At 43.7% G+C, this 18,685-nt stretch overlaps 1 protein-coding gene across 1 annotated transcript in view; it reads left to right on the top strand.

Annotated features, from left to right (window-relative positions):
• GRK2 (G protein-coupled receptor kinase 2) overlaps positions 1-18,685 on the top strand; it is a 68,340-nt gene that overhangs the window by 37,772 nt on the left and 11,883 nt on the right. Inside the window, exons 10-16 of the mRNA XM_060261506.1 lie at positions 702-780; positions 947-1,077; positions 1,564-1,658; positions 2,502-2,609; positions 2,832-2,898; positions 13,648-13,748; positions 17,800-17,866. Of these exons, the coding sequence (XP_060117489.1) occupies positions 702-780; positions 947-1,077; positions 1,564-1,658; positions 2,502-2,609; positions 2,832-2,898; positions 13,648-13,748; positions 17,800-17,866 (648 nt within the window). The remainder of the gene's footprint in view (positions 1-701; positions 781-946; positions 1,078-1,563; positions 1,659-2,501; positions 2,610-2,831; positions 2,899-13,647; positions 13,749-17,799; positions 17,867-18,685) is intronic.

Raw genomic sequence — 18,685 nt, forward strand, 5'->3', positions numbered from 1 at the left:
GTGGGTGGTGGCTTTGTGTGCCAGGTGCGTAAAAAGAGTCTGGAAGCCTGCTGCAGGGGTTCATGAGGCACATGTATGTGTGTGTCCAGGATGCCAGGAAGCAGAAAGGTTGTGTGATGGCTGTGTAGGAGCTGGCACAAAGACCCCTACAGAAAGTGTAGGACAAGAATAAAGGATGAAAGGAAGAATCAACAATGTTTGTTTTTTTTAATTTACAAAATTTATATCTCACCTTTTTTTCCCTCACAAGGACCATCACGGCGATTAACAATTTAAAACACATACGAAAAAAATCACTTTTTAAAAGCATTAAGGCCACCACCACCAACACACACATCATTAAAACAATTTAAAAGAGGAACTAAAACACAACAATTAAAGCATTGGTCAGGTACTCTGTACGGTAACAGAGTGATTTGTTGCGCAGCCTCGTCCCACAGAATTGCCAGTTGCATGCATACATGTTTGAAAGTGAATATGGTACCTGGAAGTGTGTGGAAGGGATGTCTCTTGAGAGAGCAGAATGTGTAGCAGGGAAGCAGGAATGCAAGAGTCATGAGGATGTGAACACAAATGTGTGTGACATAGAACAGCAGAACCTGAAAGGGAACCGTTTGTATGAATGCATATGCATACGTAGTGATTAGTTGTTGTTGTTTTGCCTTTTTCTGTTGTGACTTTGTACCTCATGTCTCTGCCAGGATTGCCCCTTCATCGTGTGCATGTCGTATGCCTTCCAAACACCTGACAAGCTCAGCTTCATCCTGGACCTCATGAATGGTGAGAGCCAGAACCCTGCCTATAGGAACCCCTTCTCCATCTCCCCCTCGTCCTCCTCCTCATTCTAGAATCCCCTGGCTGCCACACAATCCTAACTCTTTGCTCCTTGCCTCCAAAACTGGCCAGGATGTATGCATCACATGGTGTTCTTCTCTGTTCCCTGCAGGGGGTGACCTACATTACCACCTGTCCCAGCATGGGGTCTTCTCTGAGACTGAGATGCGTTTCTATGCAGCAGAGATCATTTTGGGGCTGGAACACATGCACAACCGCTTTGTGGTGTATCGTGACCTTAAGGTGAGCACTCTCCAGCCCACTCACTGGCTACATTGTGCTCCACCCACATCATTACAGGCTTTATCTTTCCTCAAGGGGAACCATTGGCAGTCTTCTGCACAGAAGTCCTCAATGACACCCTTCTACCCGCTGCCATGCCATAGAGTTATGGGTTACTCTGAGTTATGTTTGAGTGCCTCTCAAACTTAATGCCCTGCCCCTTCTTAGAAGCTGGTGTGCTGTCCTTCCTGACTCGTTTGGGGCAGCAGCACACTTCTGTAAGAGGCAAATAATGTCATCTATTTCTTCGGTTTGAGGTCTGAAGAGCCAGACTCTCACTCTTCTATATGATGGGCCCAAGTTCATCCAATGATCTAGGACAGAGCGGGGATTCCAACGTTGTTGTCTCAGGTCCTAGTCCAACACTTTAACCGCCACACCAGCTTCTGCTTTCCCTATAACTTTTGTTCATTGTCTTTCTCCCCACCCCCACCCCCCGCTCTGTAGCCAGCCAATATCTTGCTGGATGAGTTTGGCCATGTCCGTATCTCAGACCTGGGTCTTGCCTGTGATTTCTCCAAGAAGAAACCTCATGCCAGTGTGTGAGTATCCAGAAAGGAGTCCATTCCTTCAACCAGTGATTCTGATCTTTACTGACCCAACCAGGTTATCCTATGAGTGCTCTCCGTCAGAGAGTGATGGAGCTTGGTGGATGTAGGGAGATTCTCCCCTCTGGAATCTTCAGCTATAATGTAGGCTGCTGGAAATTCATTAACCATCAGATTCTCCAGCCTAATACAAATGTTTTATTTCTGTACATGGCTGGAAATGAGCTCTTCAACCTGGCCATGTCCCTCCGACATATTTGTGTGCAAGCCTATGAGCTCTGAGTGCAGCATATGATGTGCAGAGGCCCAAAATATGTTAGCTGTATGCCACAAAATCAGAGTGTATATAAATCCATGTGCTGAATGTTTCAAACAGAGCCCCTATGGAAATGTGACTAAGCCACTGTGATTCCAAAATCCTACTGAAGTTTTAACTGAAGTCTACATATAGGGTTTTTCCCAACAAAGAGTGAATATTTGCTGTGGAAACCACCCTGTTGGGAGACAGTGGAATTACAGAGAGTAGCTTCCTCACCTCCACCACCAGTTTCCAGTTAATGCTGCTTCCATTAAGACTTCATGGGGAGAGAGTTTCTGTAGCTCCTTCTTGTAATTAAATTTGTAAGGATGAATTGGATTCTAGTTGTAGGTAAAAGACACATGTGCCTTTAAATTCTCAAGAGCAGACCCCTTAATGTTAATGTTTGAGGGTTTTTGTCACATTCCTGTGGATTTTTTAAAAAAAGAATCTCATTTGTGTTGATACCTCATTCTGAGAGCGTATAGCCTTCCAAGTAGTATGCTTTCATTGATTCTTTGTTTACTGTGTATCTACAGGGGAACACATGGGTACATGGCACCAGAGGTTCTGCAGAAAGGTGTGGCCTATGATAGCAGTGCTGACTGGTTCTCTCTAGGCTGCATGCTCTTCAAACTACTGAGGGGGTAAGTGGATATAAATGGAGTGGGGGAAGAATCTGAGATGGAGAAAGGGTAATAGATGATGGTGGGGGAAAAGGTAGGACCATCAGTTGAAAAGGGAGTAGGGGGCATGTTGGAGGAGTTGGCATTTTTAAAAGATGGATGCAAGAGCAGCAAGAGAAAGACAAACTTTAAGACAGGGTGATACTAGGAGAAGTCTGCTTTGATACTTTCTTCTTACCTCAGACACAGTCCTTTTCGGCAGCACAAGACTAAAGACAAACACGAGATTGACCGCATGACACTCACCATGGTAAGTGTTTTTTATACATCAAACTCAAGTGTTGGTCCTGAGTCTCTCTTGGAAACTGTTTTCTTTAGTTCACAGATGTTTCTAGTCGTTGCATTGATTACTTACTTAGATCACTTTTGTAGATGACTGGGGAAGGCAATGGCAAACCACTCCATAAAATAGCACAGGGGACTGCCTTTACCTTTTTAGATCACTTTTAAAGTAGTCAGTTGAGCACCACAATTTAAGAAGGATACAGACAAGCTGGAATGTGTCCAGAGGAGAGAAATGGAGATGGTGAGGGGTCTGGAGACCAAGTCCTATGAAGAAAGATTGAAGGAGCTGAGTATGTTTAGCCTGGAGAAGGAGACAACTGAGAGGTGATATGATCACCATTTTCAAGTACATGAAGGGCTGCCGTATAGAGGATGGTGCAGAATTATTTTCTGTTGCCCCAGAAGGTCGGACCAGAACCAACGAATTGAAATTGAAGAGTTTTTAGCTAAACATTAGGAAGAACTTCCTGACAGTTAAGAGTGGTTCCTCAGTGGAACAAGCTTCTTTGGGGGGTTTTAAACAGAGGCTAGATGGCCATCTGACAGCAATGCTGATTTTGTGAGTTAGGCAGATCATGAGAAAGAGGACAAGAAGGGTTGCATCAATGTTTAGTTCTCATGGCCCTTTCTTATACACCCAGGAAAATGCTGATTGCCACTTTGGGGTCAGTCAGCAATTTTTCTCCAGGCCATTTTGGCAAGGGATCCTGGAGGTTTTTGCTATCTTTTGGGCATGGAGCAGGGGTCCCTGGGGATGTATGTGTTTTTGGGAGGTCTTTGTGAATTTCCTGTATTGTGCAAGGGGTTGGATAAGATGACCCTTGGAGGTCCCTTAATTTTTGATTCTATGTGTGGTTGGCTGGTCAAGCTGTACAAGTGTTGTTGAGGTGGCCAGAATTCTCAGGACAGATGAGTCCTCCAGAGAATTTGATTGTAATTTGTTGTTTGGCATGTGATCATTTCTTTCCATTTGTTCTCTCAGCTCCATAATAGAGCTGTAGTTTTTCTTATATTTAGAAAGCTTTTAATTGTATATTTATCAGATGTTGTCAACCATTCTAAGCCAGTTTTAGGGAGAGTAGGCTATAAATTGAATGAAATACATAAATGGCTTATTGATGAATGTCATACACAATTTCTCTTAGTCTGATGTATCTTCTTTATACCTTTAATATTTTCTCCCTGGCCCAGTTTACACAACAGGCCTAAACAGACTCACCATGTGGACCAAAGACTTGTCTTTTACTGTAGCAGCTGAAGATTCTAACAGGTGCTACAGGCAACTAGAAAGGCTGATTGTATCCCTCTGTCAGCACTGTCACCTGCCTACCTGCACATCCTCTGATTTACAGATTTGCCAGGTCACCCTGCCATTGCTTTGGTGGGATTTGGGGGGCATTTCAGGAGTGGGTGAGACATCACATCTGATGTCACCCAGAAGTAACATCATTATGCTGGAGACATTGCAAGCAATTCTATAGTTCTTACGCAAAAACTCTATGGTTTTTTGGCTTCAAAACTATAAAGTTAGCCTAAAAGCCAGAGCATCACCGTGTGACATACCCATTGCAATGACATCACCAAAGAGTGACATCATCACTACTTGGTGTGGGGTTTCTTTCACTGGCCAGATGGCCAGTGGGGGGCCAAAGCACCCAAATGTGAGGGAACACCCACTGGGACATGAAGAAGAAGAATTGCAGCTTTATACCTCGCCCTTCTCTCTGAATCAGAGACTCAGAGCAGCTTACAATCTCCTTTATCTTCTCCCCCCCCACAACAGACACCCTGTGAGGTGGGTGGGGCTGAGAGGGCTGTCACAGCAGCTGCCCTTTTAAGGACGACCTCTGCGATAGCTATGGCTAACGCAAGGCCATTCCAGCAGGTGTAAGTGAAGGAGTGGAGAATCAAACCCGGTTCTCCCAGATAAGAGTCCAGACACTTAACCACTACACCAAACTGGCTCTCATGGGAGCTTGCAATAGCAGAGAGAAAGAAGTTACTGGGATTTAATAACTTTTTCTTGTTCCTCTTTGCTGCTACAGCAAAAAAATCTAAGATCTGTTGGAGAATGACTGGGATTTTGCTTCCATACTTCCTTTGCTTCCATACTTCCTTTGAAGTCATGGGTTCTAATACGTAAACACAATGCATAGTTGGGAAACATCACTGCTGCTTTGGAAATCTCCCATTTTCTTTGGTCTCGTGCAAGGATTTGTACCACTGTATTCCTCGCCCCCCCCCCCCCCCCCCGGAATGGTTTTTTTTAGCTTTAGATGCTCATTATGCTGTACAGGGGGAAGTTCTGAACACCTTATTTCAGGGTATATAAGATCTACAAAAGGTCCTTCAGACAAATCTAAAATAGTCACTGATATTATTGGGATAGCTTCTAGATGACTATACTGCTTAAATGAATGGGGATTCTGCCAGAAAAGATAGGATATCATTTAATTGTGTAAACAGAGAAAAGTGAACATGGAGCATTTATGTACTTTTGTCTACTGATAGAATTTAGAAGCATTTGGAGAATACAGAAAGAACAACAAGATACTGGGTTGGATCCACAATCCATCAGTGGAGTGTACTAGTGGCTGTAGATCTTCCCCATTTTCCTTTCTCCAAAAGCAATGACTCTAGCAACCTTGATTCCTGTGGAGTAATAGCCATGCAAGTCAGTAGGATGCAGTGAGGAGGGGAAAGGGAGCAAAATCGCCCCTTCCCGCCTCTTCAGTCATTAGAATTGTGCTGAAGGAAAGAGGGGGCGGGATTTTACCCTTTTCCTCACAGCAGCCCATACGACTGCTGTGGGTGTTACTCCACATAAATCCCAGGACCCAAGAAATCAAATTTCCAGGGATGTAGGGGATTGCTTAGGGGAACAGAAAGTGGGAAGATCCACAACCCTTGTGTGATTGGATCACTAAATCCAGCTCATTAGATCGCATAGTCAGTGTAGCATTCCCGATGCTTAAGGAGGTAAGAGTAGATACCATCCCTAGTGGAATTTGGGAGGTCTGTAAGGCTATTCAATTTGCCTGGAATTTGCATGGGATGTGGGCTGCAGACATTGTGGGTGGAATAGAAGGTTTATTGTATTTTAAAATTTTGAATTTATAAGTTGCACTGAGTCATGGGGAAAGGGGATATAAATATTTTAATAAATCAATTCCCATGCCTTGATCTGCTAAAGGATGAAGGTTACAGAGAGCAGATTGCTTTCAGTTGCACATTTCTTCAGGCAGCTGGTCACTATTGGAGGCAGAATCAGTAGATGAACCATTGACCCGACCCAATACAGCTGTTGCAGTGATGTTACGCTCTGTGGTTGTATTTGTGCTCCTGCGCATCCATTGTATATTGCAAAGTTTCACAACAAAGAATCTTTAGAGTCCCCCCCCCCAACCCCTGCAAGTTTACTTTATTAAATTTTGGAATGCCATAAAAGCAATATATGCCCATCCTACAGCCAAGATAAAAGTCAACAACTACTTAACAGATGTTATTACTTTGTCCAAAAGTACTAGGCAGGAGTGTCCTTTGTTGCCTTTGCTGTTTGCTTTAGCAATGGAACCACTAGTGGAGGCTATTTGAAATAATACCCATATCACAGGCATACAAATTGTAGGAGACGCATATTTTGGTCACCTTGTAAATGAAATGATGTGATGAATAAGAAAAGAAATTTAAAAAATGTTTTGCAAAAAAAAAATTGTGGAAGATACATATTTTAAAAGTATGTATGCTTATGACTTAGAGGTTTATCTCGCAAACCCATACCAGCCCATAATTAATTTACAAGCTGCTATATTGGATTTTAGTAGAATCTCTGGGTTATATATTAATCTCCCAAACTCTGATCTTTATTCTAATTACCTGTCCCTAGAAACTTCATCCATTTTAAAAAATAAATTTTCATATAATTGGACTAATGGACAAATGGAGATATCTGGGAGCTTCCAAGTTCTTTGGAGACCAGAAGATCATGGAGGTCTAAACCTTCCAGATCTGATTTAGATTATATAGCATTATGTAGCAAATTGTTCAAAGCACTTAACCACAAATTCAAAAAAATAATTGGTTACAAATAGAACAGTATTTTTCCTATCTGGACTCTTTACCTGAGGCTTATTGGACAACACCTAATAAGAGACAAGTTACAATTAAACAGAATAAATTTCTGGAATCATCCTTAAAAATTTGCTATGACACTAGAAAAAAAACTGTTCACTAGAATTTCATTATTTTCTCCTTTTACCAACTAGGATTAGTTCCTACTGGGGAAGCAGGATAAAAATTTTCAGAAATGGGGACACTCGAAATTACTTTGCTTATGTGATATAACTGATAAAAGGAAAAACTTTAGAAAGACAAAAATTGGAACAAATATCAAGTAATAAATTAATTGGTATTCTTACCTCCAGTTAAAACACATTACTATCTCCTCATCTGGATAAGACATTTTCCAGACCTTTGACAGATTTGGAACTTCTTTTTAAAAATAAAGATTAAATATCAAAAGGTCTCATTTCACAGATAGATCATGGTTCAAATAGAAAGTAAACAGTTTGCAAATTATCAATCTCATTGGACAGACTGTCAAAATAATTTAGAAAAGGATGACTGGATTTGGAATTCTCCCAGCTTTCGCTCTGCTGTTTTTAATATCAGGAGAACAGAAAGTGGGAATTCCAGTTATTGAAAATGCAAACAAGGGTATCTTATGCCAAGTCAGTTACATAAAATAAACAAAAATTATAACCCAAATTGTTATAAGAATTGTGGTCACCAGACAGATTTTATCCACTATTGGTGGACCTGTGAATTAATTCAGTTGTACTGGAAAGATATTTTTCAACAAATTAAACAAATAACAAATTATGACTTACCTTTAATTTCAGAACAGTCTCTACTTGATATCTGGAAGCAACCTTTAAAAGATAAAAGTTAAATAAAATTAATATCAATATTTTTAGCTGCCATTGTAAATCTGGCTGTAGCTATGTCGAAAGATTAAAAAATACCCACAATTGAGCAATGGCAAGCTTGACTTTGGGACTACTTTATAATGAGTAAAATCTCAGAGTTAATTATACTAAAATAAATTTGTTTCCTGTAGTTCAATACATAATTGAAAAAGATATACTTCTAAAAAACCCCACTGTATCAAGATAAGTTATTTTTTAACAGGACTCTAGTATATTTGTAGGTAACCATCAGATATGAAAATGGCATTTTGGTGACAGTTCAGATGTTGTGTATTATTTGTGTGTGTGGGGGGGTGTATATATCTATATATCTACATCTATCTGTCTGTCTATCTATCTAAAAAAATGTTACTGTTCAGACTGGGTCTAGTCTTCACTGTCAAAGCAGTACAGCCTTCAGGGTTTAGGCTTGCTGAACCCAGGTCCCAGCAGGGGTTCTGCGGCGTTCTCAGGTTCCTTCCTGCCCCCAGTCAGCTGGTCAGTGGGGCGAAGCTCCACCCCCACAGCTACCATGTGCCTTTCCCCTTCAGAACGCTAGGAGAAAGTTTGCAAAGGCTTCCTTTTTGGATGGTGTGTCTGGGTCTTTAAGGCTGAATGGGGCAGGGTGAGCAGGCAGAACAACGTGGCTGCTCCCAGTAGCTGTGAAAGCAGCCCAGACCCTCCATTTGTTGTACAAGCTTTTCAGGTCATTTGCATAGTAAAGAAACTTGAACCTTTGGTTTCCCTGTGTTATTGAAAGTTCAGCAACTCGTGAGTAAATTGCCCCAGTGAGACCACACGAGTGTGGAATTGCAAACTGTTTTGTTTTTGCTTCTGTGTGTGTGTGTGTGTGTGTGAGAGAGAGAGAGAGAGAGAGAGAGATGATTTGTAGCTGCTTGGGTGAGGAAATGAAGACTATATTCAGGGGAACTGCACTGCTGTGTTTTTATTTATTTATTTTAGGGAAAGTCCCCTGGCTCCACCCCCAAAGTCTCTCGGCCTCACCTCCAAAGTACCCAGATATTATCTGAGTTAGACTTCGCAACCCTAACAGGGTTCCTTATGAGGATTATGAAAGTAGTGAACTGACGAGCCAGTGGTGGATAATGGTTTATATGGTGGACTGAGTTCTGGAAATACAGTTTTAAATCCCTACAATGTCCTGAAGCATGCTGGGAGTACACACACTCACCCTAATCACAGGGTTGTGGTGAGAATAAAATTGAGGAAGGAAGATTCACATGTGCTGCTCTGAGCTCCTCAGAGGAAGGAAGGGATAAAAATGAATTAGATAAATCGGTATCATTTATGGAGGCCATACAAGATTGTTCCGTGTTTGTATGCGGCATTCCACCTCGAGCTGGATCAGCTTGAGATTAGGGTTGCCAGGTCCAATTCAGAAAATATCTAGGGACTTTTGGAGTGGAACCAGGAGGTAAATAAATAAATACATTAAAATACAGCAGTACAGTTCCCCTGAATACAGTCTTCATTACCTCAACCCCCAGCAGCTACACTTCCACTAAATGAAAGTGAACACACACACACTCTTACAAAGCAGCTAAAATAAACACAGTTGGCATATACGCAGTTTTGTGATTTCACTGGGGCAGTTCATATATGAGAGTTGCTGAATGTAACCATCTGCTGTATTTCAACCAACTTCTTCAGAGTTCAAACTAACAAGAAAATAAAAGCAGAGCAGCCTAGGGGGTGGAGTTTTACTCCAAACAAACATAAGGACTCTGCTCATTTCTCTTCCTTTCTCACATGCTTCACAAACTCACCGGGAAGACCCACATGGCTCTGCCTGCTTGTCCTGCTCATTCAGTTTTCCCCTTGCTCAGATTTAAAAGTGCACACACATTCCAAAACACTGGCAGTTTGCAGGCTTCTTTTAAGCCTGCATAGATTCAAAGACACATAGTGGCTGCTGGGGTGGGGCTTCTCCCTGCTGGCCAGCTGGCTGGAGGCGAGGAGGAGCCTGCAAAACTGGGGGATCCCCTGCTGGGACCTGGGGACTGACAAACCTACTTGAGATCATAGAATAAGGACTTCGCTAAAAGGAGTGGGACTATAGAGAATTCTGTCTGATATTTATCTCACCCCACCTTTTGTCCCTTCTACTAGTAGCTATATTGGAGTAACAATCTGTAGGTTTCCCCTAGCCAGGACCAGCTCTACCACTAGGCAAACTTGGCGGTTGCCTAGGGCACCGGGAGGTTGGGGGCGGGAAATTCAGCTCCCCACGCCTTCCTGGTGCCCCAGGCAAGCACCTCGTCCGCCACTGTCCCTCCCTTCCCTTTGCCTCCCTGCCGTGCCTCCTCCTTCTCCCTCCCTTCCCCACGTGTCAATTGCAATTGTGGAACCAGCTCTAATGCCATATTCCAGCGATCTAAAGCCCCCCCCCACCAATGATGACTCACTCGACAGGTAAAACCGCGCCATGGTGCCTCGCTTGCACTCTGTCCGGACCGGTGTCTTGAAAGGGCGACCTTGCTGTCACTGACTCCTCCCATCCAGGAGGAGGGGAGGGGAGGAGACAGTGAGGCCGCCCTTTCAAGACGCCAGTCCAGACAGAGTGTAAGCAAGGCCCCGCAGTGCGGTTTTACCTGCTGAGTGAGGCGGCGGCGGGGGGGGGGGCGGCTTTAGATCACCGGAGCTCGGCATTGGAGCTGGTTCTGGCATTGCAATTGACACATGGGGAAGGGAGGGAGGAGGAGGAGGCGTGGTAGGGAGGTGCGGAGCTGCGGGGGGAGCCGCGGGGGAGGGGTGCCAGGCAGCAAGTCTGCCTAGGGTGCCCCAGGGCGTCTGGCCGGCCCTGCCTCTAGCAGCAACCTATAAGTGTGATTCCTGCAGTTCTGATAGGAATAGTCTTCTTGTCACCATGGCCAAGCCATTTCTGGGTGTACAACAACCAGCTCCTACCCCGCTGCAGGGGGAGCATGAAATAATCCTCTTTCTCCCTAGCCTGGGGCTCCATGACAGTTTGATTTGAAATCAGTACATTTGTTAAAATACTTTTCAGTTGAGAAATAGTCTTAAATATGACTTGTCACAGGTTAGAGATTTAACTTTGACATAGGAAGCTTAGGTTCATGTTCCAGTACAGCCTGAAATGGGCTAATTGTCCTTTGGCAAGTCCCACACTTCCATGTTTCTGTACAGTCTGCCAAATATGGCTCTTTTTTAAAAAGAAAATCACCTCTGACTTTGTTAGAAGGATAAATGGGATGGCAAAATAACCAGTATATGAAGGGAATTGCAGGCAGAGGTTTTTATGGCACTAAAGGGCTTCTCCAGGATGTTTTTGCAGAAAGAGAAATGATAGAGGTAATTCAAATGTAAAAGTTTACAGTAAAACAAATTCATAGTGTCCGAAAACAATCAGCTGATCCTGTGTATATTATGACTTATGAGATCTCATCTGTGCACTTCTTACAAAAAACTTGCAACAAGTAGCATTTGAGCTGTACGAGAAACTTTATGTATTATTAACCATGTCAGTTATCAGTAATGTTAAAATTGTGTCATTTATTAGCTGTCATGATCTATGCCTGATGGTTTGTCTAACACTTAAGTTTGGCCACTGCTATATCCTCTGTCCGGATTTATACTTTTATACTTTTTAACTGTGCTGTGTATAAAATACTTCTTTTTGTCTGTGTCCTTCCTATTACCAGTCAATCTCTTTGGAGGCTCTAAGTAGTAACGTTAGGAAACAGAGAGCAAAATCTCTTCTTACCCTAGAGCGGGGTGTCGAACTCATTTGTTTTAGGGGACAGATCTGACATAAATGAGCCCTTTTGGGGCCGGCACATGTCAGGTTGGGCCGAGCCATGTCGGGCTGAGCCATGTGTGTACCATGCGTGTACCTGTTTAAGATTAGGTAGCAGAGATATAAATTTTATAAAGAACGCAGACTAACACAAATATAGTTTTTTGAAAAACTTAAAACATGCTTAAAATGTTAGCATTCATTGGTCTTAAAGATGCTTTCTTTGTATTTCTCCCATGGGATCCAGGGAACTGGACAAAGGAATCTCTGGTTCTTTCCTTCCTTTCCCAGGGGACTGGGGGGGTGGGGAGCCTCAGCCAATAGAAGGAAGAAAGGCTTGGCTTAGTAACTCTGCTGTGCAATGGAGCAAGCCTTGCAAAGCAAGCTGTTATGCAGAAAGAAGCAAGATATAGGGAGAAGAAAGCAGATAGCCAGTTGTTCGGGGGCCTGACAGGAGCCCTCCATGGGCCTGATTCGGCCCCCAAACTGCATGTTCAACATCCTTGCCCTAGAGGGTTGTTCCTTCTAGAAAATTATGGCTGTCATTTTTCTTCCAGGCTAATGAACATATGAAGCTGCCTTATACTGAATCAGACCCTTGGTCCATCAAAGTCAGTATTGTCTTCTCGGACTGGCAGCGGCTCTCCAGGGTCTCAAGCTGAGGTTTTTCACACCTATTTGCCTGGACCCTTTTTTGGAGATGCCAGGGATGGAACCTGGGACCTTCTGCTTCCCAAGCAGATGCTCTACCACTGAGCCACCGTCCCTCCCCTGAGCCACTGTCCCTCCACTGAGCCACTGTCCCTCAGTACAGCTCCTGTATTGCGCTAGATTTCTTGAGGGTGTAAGTTCCTTCCTACGGTCCTTTTCTTGTACTTAATGGAGCTGGATAATTCTGGCAACAAAAGGGAAGAATTATACAATTCCCATCATCATGATAGGCTCCAGTTGTGATGCATCAGCTGCCTAACTGACAGGCTTTTAGAGGCATCATGATGAAGCTGAGGGAAGCGAGAGGGAGGGATTGGGTAGGGTGTAGAGGAGGGCAGCTTTTTATATTTGCAACGGATTGCTGCCGCTATATGAAGCAAGTTATGGAGAAAACGTAACAATGCTTGTGTGCCATCAGTTGGAAATCAGGAGTGTTGGCTGACCTCTCCACAGAAAGTGTGTGCTTGTGAATGTTTGTTGGCTGAGGCTGATCAGAATTTAAAAACTACTTGCCCCTGCTGACGATTGAGGATGCTTTTTAGTCCTGTGCGTCTCACCTCCTCCTCCTCCTGGGATTGTTCTTGCATGTCTATCATAAAAAACTGTTCTGCAGTCTTTTCTATGGAATCTCCTTGAGGTCAGGGAACAGGGATTCCTGTCCCTTCTAGCACCTGAATGAATAAATGGCCCCAGTTTTTTGTACAGCTTACACCCAGGAGGCAAGATTGCTGGAATTATGTTAATAGCTCAAGGACTTCTCCATGCAGCATCCTGTTTGGTCATGGCAGTGAATTAAACAGCCTTTTGCTACATCTAAGTTGATTTACAAGAAAGTATAACAAAGTAGGAGTCAAGGATCACCTTTAAGACCAACAAAGTTTTATTCAGAATGTAAGCTTTCGTATGGATGCATACTTCTTCAGATGAGGGAATGGTGGACAGTGAGCTGAAATGCATGTAGCTGGTGGGTTAAGAGTGTAAACTGATACAAAGTTAGGATCAAATGGCAAAATAGTATGTATGCTGAATAAAAAGAGGCTCATTGAGATTGGCAGCTGTATAGGAAACCCCAAGGGGCAACAATTAGAAATTAGAAGACAAATTTCTCCATGCAGACATATTTCTTCATGCAGCATCCTGACAGGATCTCTCTACTTCCCTAGAATATCCTGCACTTGTTTTTAGGTGGAGTTGTCTCTTCTGCCCTCCTCACCTCTCCCAGTTCTCTCCTGTGACCCTCTTCTGCTCATTCTCACAGGCTGTGGAGCTACCAGACTCCTTTTCACCTGAACTGCGCTCATTGTTGGACGGGTTGCTTCAGCGAGATGTCAATCGTCGCCTGGGTTGCATGGGCCGTGGGTGAGTTGACTGGGTTGTAGGAGAGTGCCTGAGCGAGCTGGCTTTTTATGGTTACCCAAGTTTTTACACAAGGAACGGCTGACTGTATGGAAGTTGGGTTTGAACTTGGGCTATTTTGGCCACTCTTTGTTTTTAAACTTGGGCTATTTTGGCCACTCTTTGTTTTTAAGAAAAAATCTGGAAAGATAACTAATCAGGGCTGGCCCTAGGGCATGTGGTGCCCCAGGCAGACTCACTGCTGGGCGCTCTGCACCCCTCAGGGAGCCCTAGGTATGCACATGCGTGCATGCATATCCCAGGTTGGGCCACCGCTGCCTGGCCTCCCTCCCTCCCTCCAGCAGTGCTGTGCTCTGCCGCCCCCCGCCTTCCCCCCCTCAATGCTCAGAGGATTGCAGTTAGCCCCAGCCATGCCCACTTCGTCGCAGCCAGGCATCTGAGGGGGCTTCATTCCCCCTCCTTTCCGGAACCGGAAGTGAAGGAGAGTGAAGCCTCCTCCAGCACTCAGATGCCTGGCTGTGACAAAGTGGGCAGGACTGGGGCTAGTTACACTTCTTTAAGCACAGCCTTGGGGCAGGGTAGGGGGACACAGAAGGTGGCCAGCTGCCATCGCTGCCTGGTGGACAAATGGTGATGACGACAATGGCGGTGGTGGCGATAACGGTGTGGGGGGGTTGAAATTAGGCATTTGTCTGGGGTGCCAGGAGGGTGGGGAGCCCAATTTGGCGCCCCCCCTCCCAGCTCCCTAGGCAAATGCCTAATTTGCCTAGTGGGCGAGCCTTCCCTTACTGTAGTTACCACAGCAACAAAGATAGTTTTAGATTTCTTGATGATATTTTATACTAATATAATGGTTTGATACAAATCCTGCCACTTTTATGTACAGAAGGGACTTCTGAAAAACATCCTCCAGATAATGTTGCCAAGTCCAACTCAGAATATATCTGGAGACTTTGAGGGTGGAGCCAGGAGACTTTCCCATTCCCTAAAATAAATAAAAACACAGCAGTGCAGTTCCCCTGAATACAGTCCTAATTTTCTCATCCCCCAGCAGCTAAACTTCCACTAAATGAAAGTGAACATACACGTTCTCACAAAGCAGCCAAAATAAACACAGCAAGTACACACTTTTGTGATCTCACTAAGGCAATTTAGTCACGTTGCTGAATATAACCATCTGCTGTATTTCAACCAACTTCGTCAGACTAATAAGAAAATGAAAGAACAGCCTAGGTGATGGAGTTTTCCTTGGTGATGGAGTTTTCTGCTTGCCCCACCCTCCCTAAAGCTTTCCTGAAATTTAAAGGCACGCACACATTCAGAAACGCAAACAGTTGCAAGCCTCTTCTAAACCTGCAAAGGTTTGAAGGCATATGGTGGCTGTTGGGGCAGGGTTTCCCTGCTGGCCAGCTGCCTGGCAGGGGGAGGAGCCTGAAAAACCAGGGGATCCTCCACCTGGACCTGGGGACTGGCAAACCTACCTCCAGAGTTCTACTGCTAGTTTAGGTTCCCCAAGCTTCACATTTGCCATATTGTTCAGGTTCAGAGCTGAGCCACAACTCAGTTTAGATGACTGGAGTAGGGATGTAGTGAGAGACCAAAAGGGTATGTCTGTATACTTCAGCAACACATGCCTCCTGTAAGCTGGAGCCTTGTGTTTTTCCTTTATAGCATAGAACCTTAGATAGAATGCAGAATATAGAGAATTGTCAATGCCATTTGTTTAAAATAAACCAACTTTAGCCTTTAGTACTTAAACATGCCATCATAGAAGCCAGAGGGGACTGTATGGAGTTTCTTACTATTGTTAAGGCTGTAAAATATCCTTCATGGCTCTGTCTCCCTGGCCCAGACCCTCTATTTTTATCCTCCATTGTTTTGTTCTTTTGTTAGAAAATTCTGAATTTGGTTTGGAGGAAAACACATACACAGGACATCCAGTGCTCCCTCTTAACTGAGTTCATGTCAGCTAGCTCACAGTTTTTTAGCCTCCAGCTCACACATTTTTGTCTTAGCTCAGGAAAAATGGCCCCAGAGCAAACTAATTTGTGAAGTGGTTCACCACTTCAATGCCAGTAGTTCACAAAGTAGAATTTTTGCTCACAAGACTCCACAGCTTAGAGCAGGGACGTCAAACTCATTTGTTATGAGGGCTGGATCTGACATAAATGAGACCTTGTCAGGCCAGGCCATGTTGGGCCAGGCCACGTGTGTTCCTATTTAAGATTTTGTAGCAGAGATATAAACTTTACAAAGGACACAAACACAATTAATGATTTTTTTTTAAAAAAACAAACCTTAAAATAAAACATGCTTAAAACATTATCACTTGTTGGTCTTAAAGGTGCTTTCTTTGTATTTATCTTGTGGGATGCAGGAAACTGGGCAAAGGAAGCTCTGACTGTTTCCTTCCTTCCCAAGGGGACCAGGAGGGGGAAGAGCTTCAGCCAATAGAAGGAAGAGAGGCTTGGCTCCGTGACTCTGCTGTGCACTTGAGAGAGCCTGGCAAAGCAAGCTCTGCCCCTCCTTCCTCCCCAAGGGAAGAGTCTCACCCAATTGAGAAAATAGAGGTTTTGCTCTGTAGCTCCTGTGCGATTGAGCAAGCCTGGCAAAACAAGCTGTGATGCAGAAGGGAGCAAGAGAGAGGGAGAATTAAGCAGATGACAGCCAGTTGTTTGGGGGCCTGATAGGAGCCCTCCAGGGGCTTGATTCAGTCCCGGGCTGCATGTTTGAAACCACTGGCTTAGAGGGAGTATTGCGGACAACTTCAAAAGAAGAAGTCACTGTTCATATAAGTTGTTGTTACTTTCTGAAACTCTCTTGTGCTCTGAAGCACTCAGTATCCTTCTAAGGAGAATGGTGGACAGGAGCACCTGGCCAGGTTCCTCTTATCACTTCTATGGTAGTCATTTTCCCTTCCATAAAATAAGAGTACATAGTCCTGTCTCCCAAATGGGCTACACTGAGATGAAACTATAGATTCCAGTACATGGTGAGTCTCCTCTACTTCATTTATACCCTGCCTTTCTCCCCAGGGAAGACCCAAAGTGGCTTACAAGTTTCTTCTGTCCAGGTTATCCTCACAGCAATCCTGTGTGGTAGGTTAGGCTTCAAGTGAGTTGCTCAACATCACCCTACAAGCTTCCATGGCAGAGTAGGGATCTGAATCTGGGTCTCTCAGTTTCCTGTCCGACACCACACTAGCTCCTGGTCACAGCAGAAACAAGTCTTCTTTGTTAACATTATGCATCTGATGCGGAGGAGTCTCTTGCCTAAACAAGTTCATGCTCGGCTGAGGCACTTAACTTTTCAGCAGCGCTGCATTGATTCTGTGTTGACACAGTTCTGTACACTTGCGGACAGAGTTCTGTGCTAAGAAAAGCTGGTGCCTGACTCACATAATCATACAAACTGAGCAGATTTTTCATAATTTTCTCTTGTATCAAATTATCTGCACAGGTCTGAAAACTTTTTGCATCGTTTACTTTGGCTTTGGTAGCTCCTGGGGAAGGACAAGGGGACATTCACTTGCAACCGCACTGCAAATCTTAATCAGTCACTTCTCTGGCTTGTGAGGTACAAACTGGCATTGGCCACAAGTTTCAAATTTACCTTGGAAGCCATGAGGACTAGCACTTGCCTTGTTTCTAAATGATAGTTGAGTTTCTCAGCTGAGTTCTGTACCCAGCACTACATACTCTGCTCTTCTACAGTTGTGGGATCATTGAAGACCAAAGGCTCTACCTTTTAGATGCTACAGAGATCACTTTGCTGCAAAAAAAAATAAAGCCCCTATTCTTACAGAGGAGGCAAAGCATGCTAAGTTAATATAGAAGGCAGAGTTCAATAGTTTAACAATGATTACTTCAAACTAAATCTCAATATGTTTTGAACTTTAAAAAAAGGTAATTGCACAACAGTTGGACAAATGCAAAGGCAGGAATTCTAGTTGTGTTTGCTATTCATGATGGAGCAGTAGCCTCCAAGTTTGTCTTCCCCTTCAGTGATGAAAGGAAGGCTTCCTATTTATTGGCTGTTACTATTTTTTTGACAGGGCGGCTGAGGTGAAGGAGAGCCCTTTCTTCCAGGGCCTTGACTGGCAGATGGTTTTTCTCCAGAAGGTGAGTCTGGACCCGGGTTGCAGAGAGTGGGGGACACTTTTATTGCAGAATATCCCAATAGACAGGTTGGGGTTGGGGGCGGGGGGACAGTGACAATCTGTTATCAGCTTTATATGGCCAAAGGGTGGGGGGGGAACCCAGGAAGAGATGAAGGTTTAACAGCCCTTGATTGAACGAAAGAACCCCAGATTGACTGCAGCCACCCCCAAACACTGTTACTTGAGTTACTGAACAGAATATAGTACTACGGGTCAAAGACAGGGAGTTTTTTCAAACGTATCACAGTACCATCCTAATTTATAGTATGGGACAGATATCACTAGACCCTTTGCCCGGATCATTCAACAGTAACATCAGTAATGTTTTATGTCAAATGTAAAAAGAATAAATATCTTGGTTTCATTGTTTGGATTAAACATTGGTTAGGGAACAGTGTTATAAATCAAATAATCCACAAGAAAATGGGTGACCTTAAACTACCTTTTTAACATTTTCGCATCCAGCAATTTCTTATTAAAATGATTAAGGAAAAAAGGAAGGGAAAGAATGTATTTTAAAGTAGCAACATAGTCTGTCAAAGATGAATCAAGTTTTGTGAAGATTGTATGCATTGTTTGGGGGTACATGCCCAGGAGTAACATTTTTAAATGCAAATTATGAATTCATTTAAGATGAATCTGTGTTTGGACCTCTGATTCTTTTTATTGACTACCATAAAAGGCAAAGGGCCTAGGCAAAAAGAACAGCTTGCCACAAGATAGTAGCTGCCACAGTAGTATATGCTGAGTTCTGGCAATGTAACAAACTTCTCAGTCTGAT

Source organism: Heteronotia binoei, chromosome 21, assembly GCF_032191835.1.
Source record: "Heteronotia binoei isolate CCM8104 ecotype False Entrance Well chromosome 21, APGP_CSIRO_Hbin_v1, whole genome shotgun sequence".
Classification (NCBI taxonomy): Eukaryota; Metazoa; Chordata; class Lepidosauria; order Squamata; family Gekkonidae; genus Heteronotia; species Heteronotia binoei.